This window comes from Cicer arietinum, chromosome 5, assembly GCF_000331145.2.
Source record: "Cicer arietinum cultivar CDC Frontier isolate Library 1 chromosome 5, Cicar.CDCFrontier_v2.0, whole genome shotgun sequence".
Taxonomy (NCBI): Eukaryota; Viridiplantae; Streptophyta; class Magnoliopsida; order Fabales; family Fabaceae; genus Cicer; species Cicer arietinum.
In genome coordinates, this window is record NC_021164.2 from 57463551 (window position 1) to 57477340 (window position 13790).

The window sequence follows — 13790 nt, forward strand, 5'->3', positions numbered from 1 at the left end:
AATAAAGCATGCAAACAAATCATACTTGAATTTAAAAAAAAAATCATATCCAACGTTAAATATAATTATTTGATATATGGCATATCAAACTTAGCATTTCTTTTTGTCATGCAAAATTTGGTCTTGCTAAACCTAATTACGTACTTAACCTAACATATTTTTTATCCATATCGACAATTTTAAATATAAGCAAATTTATATTCTTTTATAACTAATAATGAATATTTTTGACTCATTTATATGATATCAATCCTAAAATGCGTAATAAATGAATAAATTTAATCATACAAGTGTTTGCCATTTTATTTATTTGAAGTATGTAAAATAGTAAACGCATGAAAAAATAAAATCATCAATACAAATATCTTTTGTAAAAAAATCTCAATTAGTTAAAATTAAAATTCAAACGAATGCATTCTTTATTAAAAAATAATACTTGCATTCAAATATGTATGACACATATTTTTTTAAATTTAGTTTGCAAACTTATTTTGAAACAAATTTATCAAACACATTTTTTCATTTTCTCATCTCTTAAATAATTTTTAAAAATTGGATTACTAAACAATTTTTATTTTATTTTCTTTTTAAAAAACAATTTTTAAAAGTTAAATTATAAAACGGTTATAAAATACTAAAAAAAAAAACAGAATCAAACAATATATGTAAGTCCCACGTTCACTCATTCTTTCATATCTCTTTATTTTTCCGTCATGTGCAGTTGGGATGGAGTTTCTGTGAGGAACCCTAGTTTTCTTTTTTCATTCCAATTGGATGGGGTTTCTGATATTACGAGTTTCCTTTGCTTGTTTTTTTTTTCTTTAGATGATTTTATTCAGTGATGCAATTCTACTAATGTTTACTGCCAACTCTTTGCTTGTTTTGTTGTTTTGCAAATTTTCTTTGCTTGTTTGTTTCGCTTTTTGTCCCTATTTTATTGTGTTTTTAAAGCATAATGTTTTATGGTTTCACAACTTCTATAACAATGATGTGGTTTTTTTGCATGTAAAACTAGTTGAGGCCATTCTTTATTATCTTTTATATATATATATATATATATCTTTCTCTCTGTCTAACTATGCATGTATATCTATCTAGGATGCAAGAAGCTTGTGAACAAAGCCATTGAAAATGCCGACAATGATCGTTATTAGCCATGAGATCTGAGGGCTTTGTATTTTTTCATATTTTTCTCTTGTCAATTGAGATAAGTGCTGATTAAGCTGTGTATTATTTTTTTTTATTTGGAGAATTAAAATAATTATATTTTTAACTAATTGAGTGCATTCGTTTTTCTCTCATTGATACGTTGTGCACAAGTTTTTGTCCTCCACCGGGTCAACATTCAACAACTTATTTTGTCGATTTTTTGCTTGTATTTCGCGCGTCAGTTACAAAATTCCATCAGTTACAAAATTTCACTATAAAAAGAGTATTCAAATATGTTGAAAAAATACACAAAATACATAGAGTTCTATGTCATAGTAGAACTCTGATACAGTTTGTCTAAACTTACGACTTCGTGGTTGATATTCTGCACTATGCCCAAAGGGTACTCAATTTTATGAAGGGGGTGAGAACACATGCAAATAAACAACAACACGTACGTGGGCCGTCTTGAACGAGCTTTTATTTGGAAAATTAAAATAATTATTTTTACACAATTCCAAATAGAAAAACTTCAATCATTTGAGTTTGTTTGAAAGGAAAAAAAGTGGGGGTAATATCTATCCTTAAATATGAATATGTATTGACCATGAATCTCAATGACCAAGAATTGGCAATTGACATGATAAGTCACTAAAGAATATTGAAATTATTCCAAAATTTCCAATTCATCTGAAAATTTGAAATCAAATAAGTCGTATCTTATTCACACTGATAAAAAGACTTGCAGTTATAGTTAAAACTACTAGTAGAAAACCGAAATACTTGGTTATAGTGGGCATAAGGAAACTAGATGAAATATGTTCTTTATTATACATATGTTTATAGTTTTTCTGACATTGATACATCCTGCACAAGTTTATGTACTTCACCGGATCAACATTCAACAAATTATCTGATCAATTTTTTTGCCTGAATTTCACGCGTCATTTTTTTAAATTTTGTCAAAACATAGAGATTATAACGTGTGGTAGTTTCTATGAATTCTCTCTTATGGACGAGATTCTTTCTTTCCATTAGTTACAAAATTTAACAATAAAAATAGTACTCGGCTCTGTTGCAAAATACTCTGAAAGCACTCTGAATTTACTAATGGTTGTAGTACCATATTACGAGTTACAAGTATTAACTACCATATTGAGTGTGTAATTCTAAAACGATTTTTAATGATGTAGTAGAACTCAAATAAAATTTGTCTGGGCTGGAGGTTTCGTGGTTGATATTCTGCACTGGAGTATGCCCCAAGGGTACCCAATTTTATGAAGGGGGTAAAAAGAAACCATAACACGTGCTTGCGCTTGCTTGAACGAGTTTGGATTTGACTCAGTTCGTTCGTTTTTCTCTCATTGATACGTTGTGCACAAGTTTATTCCCTCCATCAGGTTAACATTCAACAACTCATCTGGTCAATTTTTTTAATGAATTTTGCGCATTTGTTTTGAAAATTCTGTCAAAACAGAGGTTTTTACCGGTGGTAGTTTCTACGGATCCTCTCTTATGGACCAGATTTATTCTTTCCATCAGTTACAAAATTTAGCTATTATGATATATTTTTTTTGCTGATTAAAACATTTGTGGCGGCAAAAAATTGTCACAAAATTATTAGAGGGAAAAGTTAGTTGAATTTGTGGCGGCATATACCCTAACAAAATCAGAACGTTAGAGCATTGTCAAGGTTTAGACCGTCACAAAATCGGTGTGCATTGTGAGGCATTGACCGCCACAAAGGCATCATTTTCTGACTACCTAAGCCGCCACAAAAGCAATAGTACCATTGACATTTTGTGGTCACTTTAACCGCCACAAATACCCTATTTTCTCTCTCTCTCTCTCTCTCTATATATATATATATATATATATATATATATCACTATTCTTCTCATTTTTCATTTCTACATTCTCTCTAAATTTTCTCTCTACCTTCTCTCTACAAATATTTTTCTTCAACTTTTATTTTTCTCCAACTTTTCTCTTGAATTTCGGTAAGTTTTTCTTTTGTGTTTTATTTTTTAATGTTATTTTTTATTTGAAGTTATTTATTTAATGAATATTATTTAATTTTTATTTTGACAATGGTGTTATTGTGCTGATTGCGAAGAATTGTTATTTGTTTTTAAGCTTCAAGTTAGACATTACTCTACATCAAGTTAGTATGTAATTCATTTTAAATATAATTAATAATTTAGATAATTATTATTAAAAAAAGTTAAACGGCTATCAATTATTTTTAGAGCATTAATATTTTATTTTAGAAATGTTGAAATATATTATTTTTAAAATTGGTTATAATATTATTTTAAAACTTTAATACTAGTAAGATTTTTTAATAAAAGTACTAGTAAAATATTTAAATTATAAAATTTACACTCAAATTAAAATGTAGTTAATTTTTAAAATGTTGATGAAGTGTTATTTTTTTTTTTGTAGTTATTTTTTAAAATGTTGATGAAGTGTTATTTTTTAAAATGTTGATGAAGTGTTATTTTTTGTACTAGTAAAATAGAATTTTATTAAGATGTAAAATAGAATTTTTAAAATGTAAAATAGAATTTTATAATATTGATCTAATCTAAAATATGTAATATTATAAATATAAAATATTTTATATTATTTTTAAAATACATAAAAGTTTATCATTCGAAGCGTTAGCAGATTTGTCCAAAATAAAAATAAAAGTTATGTTGTTTAAATAATATATGATAAATAAAAATTTGAAATAAATATAAAACGTATTGATTTTAATGAAACTATTTTTTTAAAATATTATTAAAATTAATGATATTAATATTTATTATTAGTCATTGCAAAGAGTTGTAGTTGATCGTACAAATTTTTTATATACTTTTAATATCCCTATTTTGATTTATATGATTATTTTATGAAAAAAAATCATTAAACATCGATCAACTACATATCTTGTTTTGATATCATTTAAAAATTTATTTTAGTTTACATGTAGTCTTTTATTATGATTTATTATATTGTTTGTAAATTAAACATGCACCGGCAAATTATGTCAACAATTAATGTCCAAAAAAAATAGAAGTCATGTTGTTTATATAATATATGATAAATAAAAATTTGAAACAAAATATAAAATATATTGATTTTAATGACACTATTTTTTTTAATAAATATTATTAAAATTAATGATATTAATTTTTGTTGTTAGTCGTTGTAAAGAGTTGTAGTTGAGTTCGTACAAATTTTTTATATACTTTTACAATCTCTATTTTGATTTATAGTGACTTATTTTATGGAAAAAATTCATTAAACATCATTTAAAATTATATCTTGTTTGTTTTGATATTTATTTGATTCATTAAAACTATTAGTAATATATTTGTGTTCTGAAATCATTGCTAAGGTTTTTCATATGTTCAAAATTAGGGATTTGTGTTATTCTTCAAAATTGTGGATTTGCTTATCATATTTTCATTTTCTCTCCCACAGATGGCTTCTCATTCCTCAAATCTTTCTCAGCTTTTCAAGCCGATTTCAGTTTCAATTTATTGAGGTATTTGATTCTATCACTAATGCTACTTTCTCGTTAGTTTGCAACATTAATCTTGGTATATTTCAATTCGATTTTCTGGTTTACTTGATTTTGTGTTTGTTTAGAGTCAGAGATTTGAGTTGAAGCTAATTTTAACTTTGCTTAGGGTTTTGAATTTCCGATTTGTTGTTGTGTATGTTTAGGAAATGATGTTTCTAACTTAATCTCATCTTGTTTGTATTTATCCTCATTGACCAATACTTGCATATCTTCAATAGTTGTTTCAAAATTGTTTATGGTGGAACAACCACGTGATGTGAAATTGATAAAATGTTTGAAGGAATCGTTTGTGTTGGAAGCCTTGTTCCACCTAATTTAATGAATCGAAGTGTTCATAGCAAGATACAAAAGCTTGGGGAGGAAAAGAAGAATAAGAAGAAAAGGTAACATAACATAACAGTGCTGATTTTGGATTCTCATTTTTCTTATATGAAAGAAAATAACTCAATTTGTTTTGTTTTTGTTTCTCTATTCTTAACCATGTGAGTTGACCTTGACTTGAACAAATCTTTTCTCTATCCCATTGCATTAAAATGGTTGGGAAAGAATGTCCTAGTGGCTGATAGAAGGGTCGCATTTCTAAAATTTTGTTACGGTGAAGGATGGGATGTTTTATTCTCGTTGCTTGAATTAATTTTTCAATGTTGAATTGTCAAAATTTTAGGTCAGACTCAGTCTGAGAACGTGCATTTTATTATAAAAAAATACCTTATATGTTGAGATCTATAGGTTTTTATTCTAATTCTCATCTCTGAATAAGTTGGAGATTTTAAAATTTTAAATCGATAGAGGCAAAGGAAGATTTTGAAAAAAAAACTATTAGAGAAAGACTTAGAGATTTATGTTGGATAGAGATATGTTATGATAAAATAAATTGAAATACTTTTGGCTGCCTCATCAGATGGTTATGTTTGAAGTATTATGTTGGTTGCATTGCAGCTAGCCACACTTTGTACAGGGCGTTGTAATAATATGTAAAACTCATACAGTTTTTTTTACCTTCATTCAACTCAATACAGTTTATTTGAATGGTTTGTCTGTGCGGATGCCATTTTCCACCATCACGCAAAGGGGAGAAATGAGTTGAAAGGGAAAATTAATGTGGAATAATATAATATTTCCACGTTTAAGGGTTTCTAAAAACCTATGTTATTCCGATGCATGTTCTCTTTTTAGGAATTATCAGTTAACACATAAATCCAGCACATATATCATGTGATTTGATTTTGAAGAAAAAATGTGCTAGTGGAACCTAAGTTCATATCATTCTATGTGCATATTCAAACATCAAACTTGATTCTATTGAAGTAGTTTTTAACTACAGTTGTGATGAAATGTGAATTTCCTCTCACATAGGTAAAGGAGTGGCTCGCAGACAAGGAGGCTGAAGCATTGAGATGCCAGAAGCTGGTGGAGGAAGAGGAAGCTGCACAGACAAACACCACATGGACCACTCCTAAGCTGAATTTATTGCTGTCAATAAGCTGAATTCACGTGGAGAAGGGCATCGAGCATCGACCGAAGCTTCTTAGCTGAGATTTCAACTCTTAGAAATACCAGGCACAGGAACATTGTGAAGCTGCATGAATTTTGTTTTCATGAAGATTCTAATCTTTTATTGTATGAGTAAATGGAAAATGGAAGCCTTGGTGAAAAGCTTCATTCAAGTTGAACATTTTGTGTATTGGATTGGAATGTTTGATATGAAATAACTTTTCGTGATCTCTGCAACAGTATCTAAACTTACTTATGATTTGTGAACATGATATAAATTTTGTTTAGGAGTATTGCAATAGTTGGATCATACTTTAATTAATATTTAGTTATGATTTGTGACCATGATATAAATGTTTTTATATATTTTTAGTTGAAATTTTCATATAAATAAAAAATCAGAAAAAACTAATTTACAGTGAAAATTTAATTAAATATTCTGTAGATTTTTCTTTGAAAATAATTTCGATGCGAAATTACCTTTCGAAAAGCATTTTAGTGCAAAATTTTATGTGGATATATCAGCGGATTTTCATACGAACAATATTTGTAGGAATAGACCTGCATATATTTTTGCATGCAAAATCGAAAAAAAAGCCTTGAGTTTACTAAATATTTGCTGCGGAATTTATTTTCTTTTCCTGCGGATTTAAAATTCCTCATGAAACAATTATCCACGAAGGTTTTACGTGGGGATATGGTTCCGCTAGAAAATCCGCAGGTAACGTTTGTTCCTGCGGATTTTTAGCTTTCCGCAGGTAAAACGCTAATTTCTAGTAGTGGTTAATCATATAAATCGATATGTGTAGAAGAACATCATGTAGCTATAGATAATTGTTTATTTATTACCTTTATATATATATATATATATATATATATATATATATATATATATATATATGATGTTGCACGAGAGGATTTGTTTGAGAGGTAATAATTGAAGTTTGTTTGAGACCATTTGTTTGAAAGATAATAATGGGTGAGTTTGTTTTAATAAAAAATTTATTCTTTTAAACTAAAAATCACTTTTTAGGGTTTAAAGGGTGTTTGTTTCATATTTTTTTAAAATTATTTTATTAGAAAAATTATTTTTAATGTGAATAAGGCTTTTAAATAGGCTTACAGACCATGATATGCCGTAGGCCAGGCTCATGCCGAAAAAAAACCTATCATAGGCCGTAGGCCAGACTTAGGCTTCAAAAATTCATCGTAGGCCAGACTCAGACCTTTCAAAGCCTGGTCTGGCCTGACCTATTCTCATCCCTAGTTATGGTTGTTTTCTTCCATTTACGAGGACTTTTGACCGTTAATTAAATACATGATTTTCTTATATGTTCTTTCTTCACTGAGATAAATATATCAATTATAATGGAATGAAAATCGAACTTATTGAAAATTAAAAATCAGTGTCCGCCACATTAGACTGTCCTCTTGTTTATGAGTTTTTTTTTTTTTTTTTTTTTAATGAAATGCTTAAAAATTAAGGTTTTTTTAGGTTACTTTTAAAATATTATCGGTAATTTACACCTACATATTTACTTTTATCGTAAAATTTTTATTAGGTGATGAGTAAATTACTTCAAAGACCCTTCCCTAAAATTAATTAAGTGATCGAATAATGTCATGCACTAATTTTTTTTTTATCTTTTTCGATAAAGCTCATGCATTAATTTGATATAATAGATTCAGACGGAACGAAAATCTTGATTATTATTTTCGTAACTACGTACAAAGATTATTTTAAATGATAATATAAATATAATATAATATCGTCCTAGAATTCGATGGACAAACTTTTTAATCTTTATTTTAAGAAAGTGGAAAATAATTATAACAAAAAAATTGCACCCCTTTATATTTTTTCTTCATGCATTCTAATAAAACCAAAATATATTTTAACGTGTCTGTGTAGATATATAGTTGAAGCCAAACCAATTAGAAAGAGAAAATCCTTTCCCCGTGAAGAAAACTTGGAGCCATTCAAATAACATCAACCCCTAAACCTGTAACATGTTTTTGACACCGCTTTTTGATAGGAGCTATAGTTGCTACTTGGAATGGTGTCTCGATATACTCCTTTTTTTCAAAAATATAAATCGCTTATCAAGGACACACAAATTAATAAATAAATAAAAAGTTGATTTTGTATGTTAAAGATAAATTTTGAGTTATGTTAGAGGAAAAGATAAAGTAATAAATAAATGGCTAACATTTTGATATTTTAGAGTTTAGTTGATTACAATAATATTATTGAATCATTCCACAATACATATGATTTTCTATATTAATTTAATTATTTTTTAAAATACATTTAAATTTTTAGTTTACAGTATCTATTTTTTCATAAAAGATAATTAAGTTAAAATTTTATTAAGAAAAGTCAATATATCTGATCTATAATATAAACTAAATACATAAATTTTTATTAACAAAATTTTAATTTAAATATATCTTTTATAAAATGGACTAGAGAGAGTAGTAACTATATAATAGAAAAAGCTTACGATACGAAATATCTATAAATATAATTCAATTGTCAACTACAAAGAAATTGATATACAAAAGCTTACTACACAATTTTAATTTTTTTTGTTGGTAGAGTGACTTATATGTTATGACCAAGGGAGTATATTATAGGCATTGAAGATAGAGATTCGTTTCGGGGTTGTAATTAACCCCACTAGATGGTGCCATTGCACCACCATCACTTTCATCAGTTTTTCACGTTCCTCGCATGCAGAAAAAGAATGTTTGTTTTCTAAAATATGTATACTGTTTTCTATGACCCCACACGCCACTCTTCTTTCATATAAATATGTATATAATGAATGCTTTCCGTGGCTATATTTGTGAAGGACAAAGTTTTACCAGCTTGCATATGTTGTCTTTTTTCTCTGTTATCCACTTTTGACTGCTTTAGATCCAATGTGGCAAATCATATTTCATTTCCCTCTAAATCATTATACTTCCATCTTCTTGTCATCCAACTACTTAGTTTCCCTTACTAACTTCAAACTATTTCAACAAGTAATAATTTCAACTTGTAACTATATAATATACATATATAGATGACTTGGGATGTTTCTTTGATATATATAAATTTTTCAAATTTCGAAATCAAAATTGCACAAGATTGAGTTTTATGTATTATCCTTTTTTTATTCAAAACGAAAATCATAGTACTTCAGTACAATATTGTTTCTTTATCAGTTTGGTATTAGACGTGTACAATGTTTTTTTCCTTTGTTTCTCTAGATTTGGAAAATAGGTCACAAGGTTCTAAATATTATAATAAACTTTTGAATATTTTAATATTATAATATTATAATATCAATTTTAATATGGTAATTAATGACATGTTGCATGAGTTTTTCATTTTCAAGTTTCAACCGAATCAAATCAATGAAACACGACTTTTATTTGTTTGTGTATGGGTTTTATGTCAATCAAAATCAATTACGTGAGACTTAAACCAAATTTATTATAATTAATCATTATTTATTTTATGTCATACTATAATAGTTATAATAGTAGTATTATCTTTAAAAAAATGTTGCATTTATATTATTAGAGTGCATCTAATAAGGAGCTCTAAAAAAGAGTTTGAGTTTTTATAATTTAGTAAATTTTAGTCAAATATTACATCTGGTTTACTCTTTTTTTTATAAGTTTTATTATTATAGTTCGTGCACTTGTATTAATAAAATAAAAAGTTTATAATAATCTAAAAAACTTAATTTTTTAAACTAATTAAGTTTGTGAAATTTTTAAATATTTTGAACCGAATCAAACCAAATTGTTTTGATTATTTTAAATAATTTGATTTAATTCAAAATTCATTATAATAGATTGCAAAAATCAAACAAAACTATATTAATTATTTTTTATGATTCGGATATTTTTTCTCTCCAAACTAAAAGCACTTGTACATAATGTTTCATGCATTTTGTAAGTAGTTTATATATCTCTCAGTAACATTTATCATACCCACCCGAAAAAAAACAAATATTTCAACCTCCTTTATTATAACGAGTGCAATAAATCGATATAATTATAAAAACAAGATCTAGTAAATGTTTGGACTAATTAACAACATGATTTTCCTACTATACTTTTTTTTACTAATTTCCAGCTGTATATTTGAAACGTGATTAGGTATCAATTTTGATAATCTATATATATATATATATATATTGTTACTCCCATTTTTAGTTATAAAAATAAAAATTTGTCCCAATAATTTATTGGTACTCTTTAAAATTATGCCGTGTCAAAGTAGGTCTTTATTAGCTTGTTTTGAACTACAAAGTTAGTTGAGCGACAAATATAATTGTCACAAGAAGAAAAATACAAAAGAGCCTTGAAGTTTAAAACATTTCATATACAAATAATCAAATATATATATATATATATGAAACATAATTCCAAAACTGCATCACATGTGATCACCAAAGATTCTGTGTCCTCATATCCTCTTTATATACCATCAGATATTGTTTAGATTTCTTTGTGTAAATTAATAACTTCAGCACTTGTGAGTGAGAGAGAATGGTTTTCAGGGTTCACAAGAGAACACTCATGTACAGAAACCTACCACTGCTACGTTCAATCACTTACTCTCGTTCGGTGATTATTCCTTCCACTCTCATCTTTTTTTTTTCTTCTTATCATTCAATTTCTTGATACATTTTCATTTATATTTAACTCTCTTATTATCTGATACACGATGCAGTTTACAACTATAAAACTGTTTAATCAAACAGTTTTACGGTTTGCTGCACCGCGTTTTGGTGGTTCTAAAGAATATAAATCTATGGTTATGACTATGCATGATGGAATATTTGTGTGTTCATTTATGCAGCATAGGAACACTTCAATAGTATTGGATGCAACTGATTATATAAAGCAAAAACTGGAAGAATTGAACAAGTTACCAATTCCAACACCACTCAAAATTGTTGACTATGATCCAATGCCTAAGGTACATATTATATACAACAATCTGAATTATTATAATTTTTTAGTTACTTTTTTTTTTGTTTATATTTTATTCTGAAGAAAATATTTATACAACAATATGAAAGAAACCAATTCATATGATATGCCTTGGATTGGACTATATATAATAACTTTTATTAATTGATTTGTGTTTGTGAATGTTGATTTTGCAGCTTAAAGTTGTGGCACAAGAAGAGGGATTTGTAATCAAGGTGCTTAGTGAAAGGAGTTGTCAAGGATTGTTGGTGTTCATATTGGAAGCCTTTGAAGAGTTGGGTCTTGAAGTGCTCCAAGCTAGGGTTTCTTGTGTTGATAATTTTTGTCTAGAAGCTGTTGGGAACAGAGTAATTGCTAATTATGTAACATAAACACACATATATAGTTATGGTCCATAGTTTTAAATTGTGGTTTTTTAAGCTACGAAAAATTTTAAATTTGCAACAAGGTAAATTATTGCGCAAACGCAATGGAATGTGACATTATATCTGTAATTGCAGTTGTGGAACCGCAATTTAAAACTATGTTATTATCTATTTTATGAAATCACTTACCCTTATTTGCAACCATTTTTTGGTGTCATACTTACACAATTAATTTTATGCGTTGCAGGAGAACAATCAAGATACTCGAAAATTGGATGCACAATTAGTTGAACAAGTTGTGTTTCAAGCTATTCAAAACTGGAGGAAAGTTACACAGAAATATTAATTAATGATCCAACAACTCTTGTTGTACTATCTGATTATCACAAAAACTATGCTCATCATGAGTTTTCTTCTTGTTAGATGTTTTGTACTTTACTTGGACGAGTAGTTTGTTTCTGATGAAAATATTGAATATCAAATTAATACTTGGTATGTGAGGGATTTTTGTAATGGATTAAATAATATTTATTTTTAATTGCAGAAAAATATGTAAATAAGTTCATTAATGGTACGCTAATAAATAAGTAAATAAATAATGTAGTTGAAAATTTAAGAAGAAATTTATAAAATGAGACAAATCATTTAAAAACATAAGTAATATAAACATGTAAAAACAATATTGATTGTCAAAATATTTTTGTTGGTTACATTGTCAAAATATTTAATATAACTAAATAACCACTTTTTAATTTTTGTGATTTTGTCCTTTAAAATCTAATATTTAAGGAGGGAGGTATATATGAAAAATATGGGAGTTAACCCAGTGTGAAAATGCTATGTTTTACAAGATTGTGATTTATTTTTTAAAACATAATTTTATTTGTACAGTTGAAATAGAAAAATGGCAGTAGGGGAAAAGTGTACCATTGAGATTCCTTTTTGGGTTGAGGACAAGGTTTAAGTTTTTGTCAAAGAAAAATATGATACTATTAAGGAAGAAAATAAAAATAATATATATATATATATTTTTGGTATAGTAAGATATGTAAATAGCTAGAGAGACCATTTGATAGGATAGTGCTATTTATATTGTTAAAAAAAATGTTATTTAGCTGTTATACACCATTGGTGTAAAAAATTGTTCATGTATTAAATTATACATATTTTATTATTGTATTATTTTGTTATATTAATTCATAAAATATATTTACAATTATTTAAACAATGCCATGTAATTAGATGTATATGTATAATAATTAATATTAAGGTCTCTTTGACAAATAAAAAATAAGTTATAATTAATATTAAGGTCTCTTTGACAAATCAAAAAATAAGTTTAGAACGTTTAAGCTAATATAGTCTTGTTTGGTAACCACTTTTTCTTACATGATTGTAGTGTTTGATCTTATAGTCTACAGTGATTCAATTTTCTTTATTTTTGTCTTATAAATTTACTTGAAAATTTTAAGATCATAAATAAAAAAAATATGTTTTACGTCACTTTATACCTTTAAGCTAATTCAACTAATTATTTTAATTACTAAACACTTCAAATTAAATCAGCTAACTTATTCACTATAAGTTCATCTGATGTCAAACATCAGCTAGCTTATTTGTTATCTGCTATTTTTGCCAAATTGACCCATAATGTCTTGTTTCAAATTAATATTTTGGATATATCTAAATTTCTCTTCAATTTTTAATCTTTTCATCCTAATATTTTAATTTGAAATTAATGAGTATGAGTTTTTTTTTTACTAATCCTAATATTTTAATATTTTAAATTTATATCAATGTGTATTAGTTTTATTTACTATAAATGTGTATTCTTAGAAGTATCGATTCATTGTAATATCAATTAGTATTGGTGGAGATAGACAGTTCTAATTGTATTCTTTTTTACCAAAAATTGAATAAAGAACATTCTAAGCATGATTGATTCATTGTAATATCAATTTAGAAAAGGAACACAACATCACAACTTCATGGTATTTTTATTGAATTCTACATTTTATGACATTTAAGATTCAATCATAAATGATTTTTGTGACATGTAAGAGAGACATTCAATACTTGATAGATTACTAACATAATTAATATTTTAAACATATAAGTATGAATATTTCTTCGAAGCTTTATAAATATATATTTGATGGATAAATTTTGATTTATATAATGAACCCCTCAATCGTCTGATCCTTGATTCGTCC

General features: G+C 26.8%; 1 protein-coding gene and 1 long non-coding RNA gene across 3 annotated transcripts; both read left to right on the forward strand.

Annotated features, from left to right (window-relative positions):
* The first annotated feature begins 4602 nt into the window (after nt 1-4602).
* Nucleotides 4603-6562, forward strand: LOC101495558 (uncharacterized). Its single transcript, XR_189823.4, has 3 exons — nt 4603-4684; nt 5004-5106; nt 6080-6562. It is a non-coding gene; the product is annotated as an uncharacterized lncRNA (long non-coding RNA).
* Nucleotides 6563-10662: 4100 nt separating this feature from the next.
* Nucleotides 10663-12077, forward strand: LOC101495789 (uncharacterized). Of its 2 annotated transcripts, none has more exons than XM_012715860.3 (4): nt 10663-10843; nt 11079-11198; nt 11389-11574; nt 11825-12077. In XM_012715860.3, the coding sequence occupies exons 1-4, from the start codon at nt 10766-10768 to the stop codon at nt 11921-11923; spliced, it is 483 nt and encodes a 160-aa protein (XP_012571314.1). In that variant the 5' UTR covers nt 10663-10765; the 3' UTR covers nt 11924-12077. The 2 variants fall into 2 exon arrangements, with proteins under 2 accessions (XP_012571314.1, XP_004500338.1); XM_004500281.4 differs by having other exon boundaries at nt 11389-11559.
* Nucleotides 12078-13790: the final 1713 nt, after the last annotated feature.

What these genes read in the sequence shown, in the direction of transcription:
- LOC101495789 (XM_012715860.3), top strand. Translation starts at nt 10,766, where the DNA reads ATGGTTTTCAGGGTTCACAAGAGAACACTCATGTACAGAAACCTACCA. An exon ending in ACTATGATCCAATGCCTAAG is followed by an intron (nt 11,199 to 11,388) that starts GTACATATTATA and finishes TTGATTTTGCAG; the next exon opens with CTTAAAGTTGTGGCACAAGA. An exon ending in ACAGAGTAATTGCTAATTAT is followed by an intron (nt 11,575 to 11,824) that starts GTAACATAAACA and finishes TATGCGTTGCAG; the next exon opens with GAGAACAATCAAGATACTCG.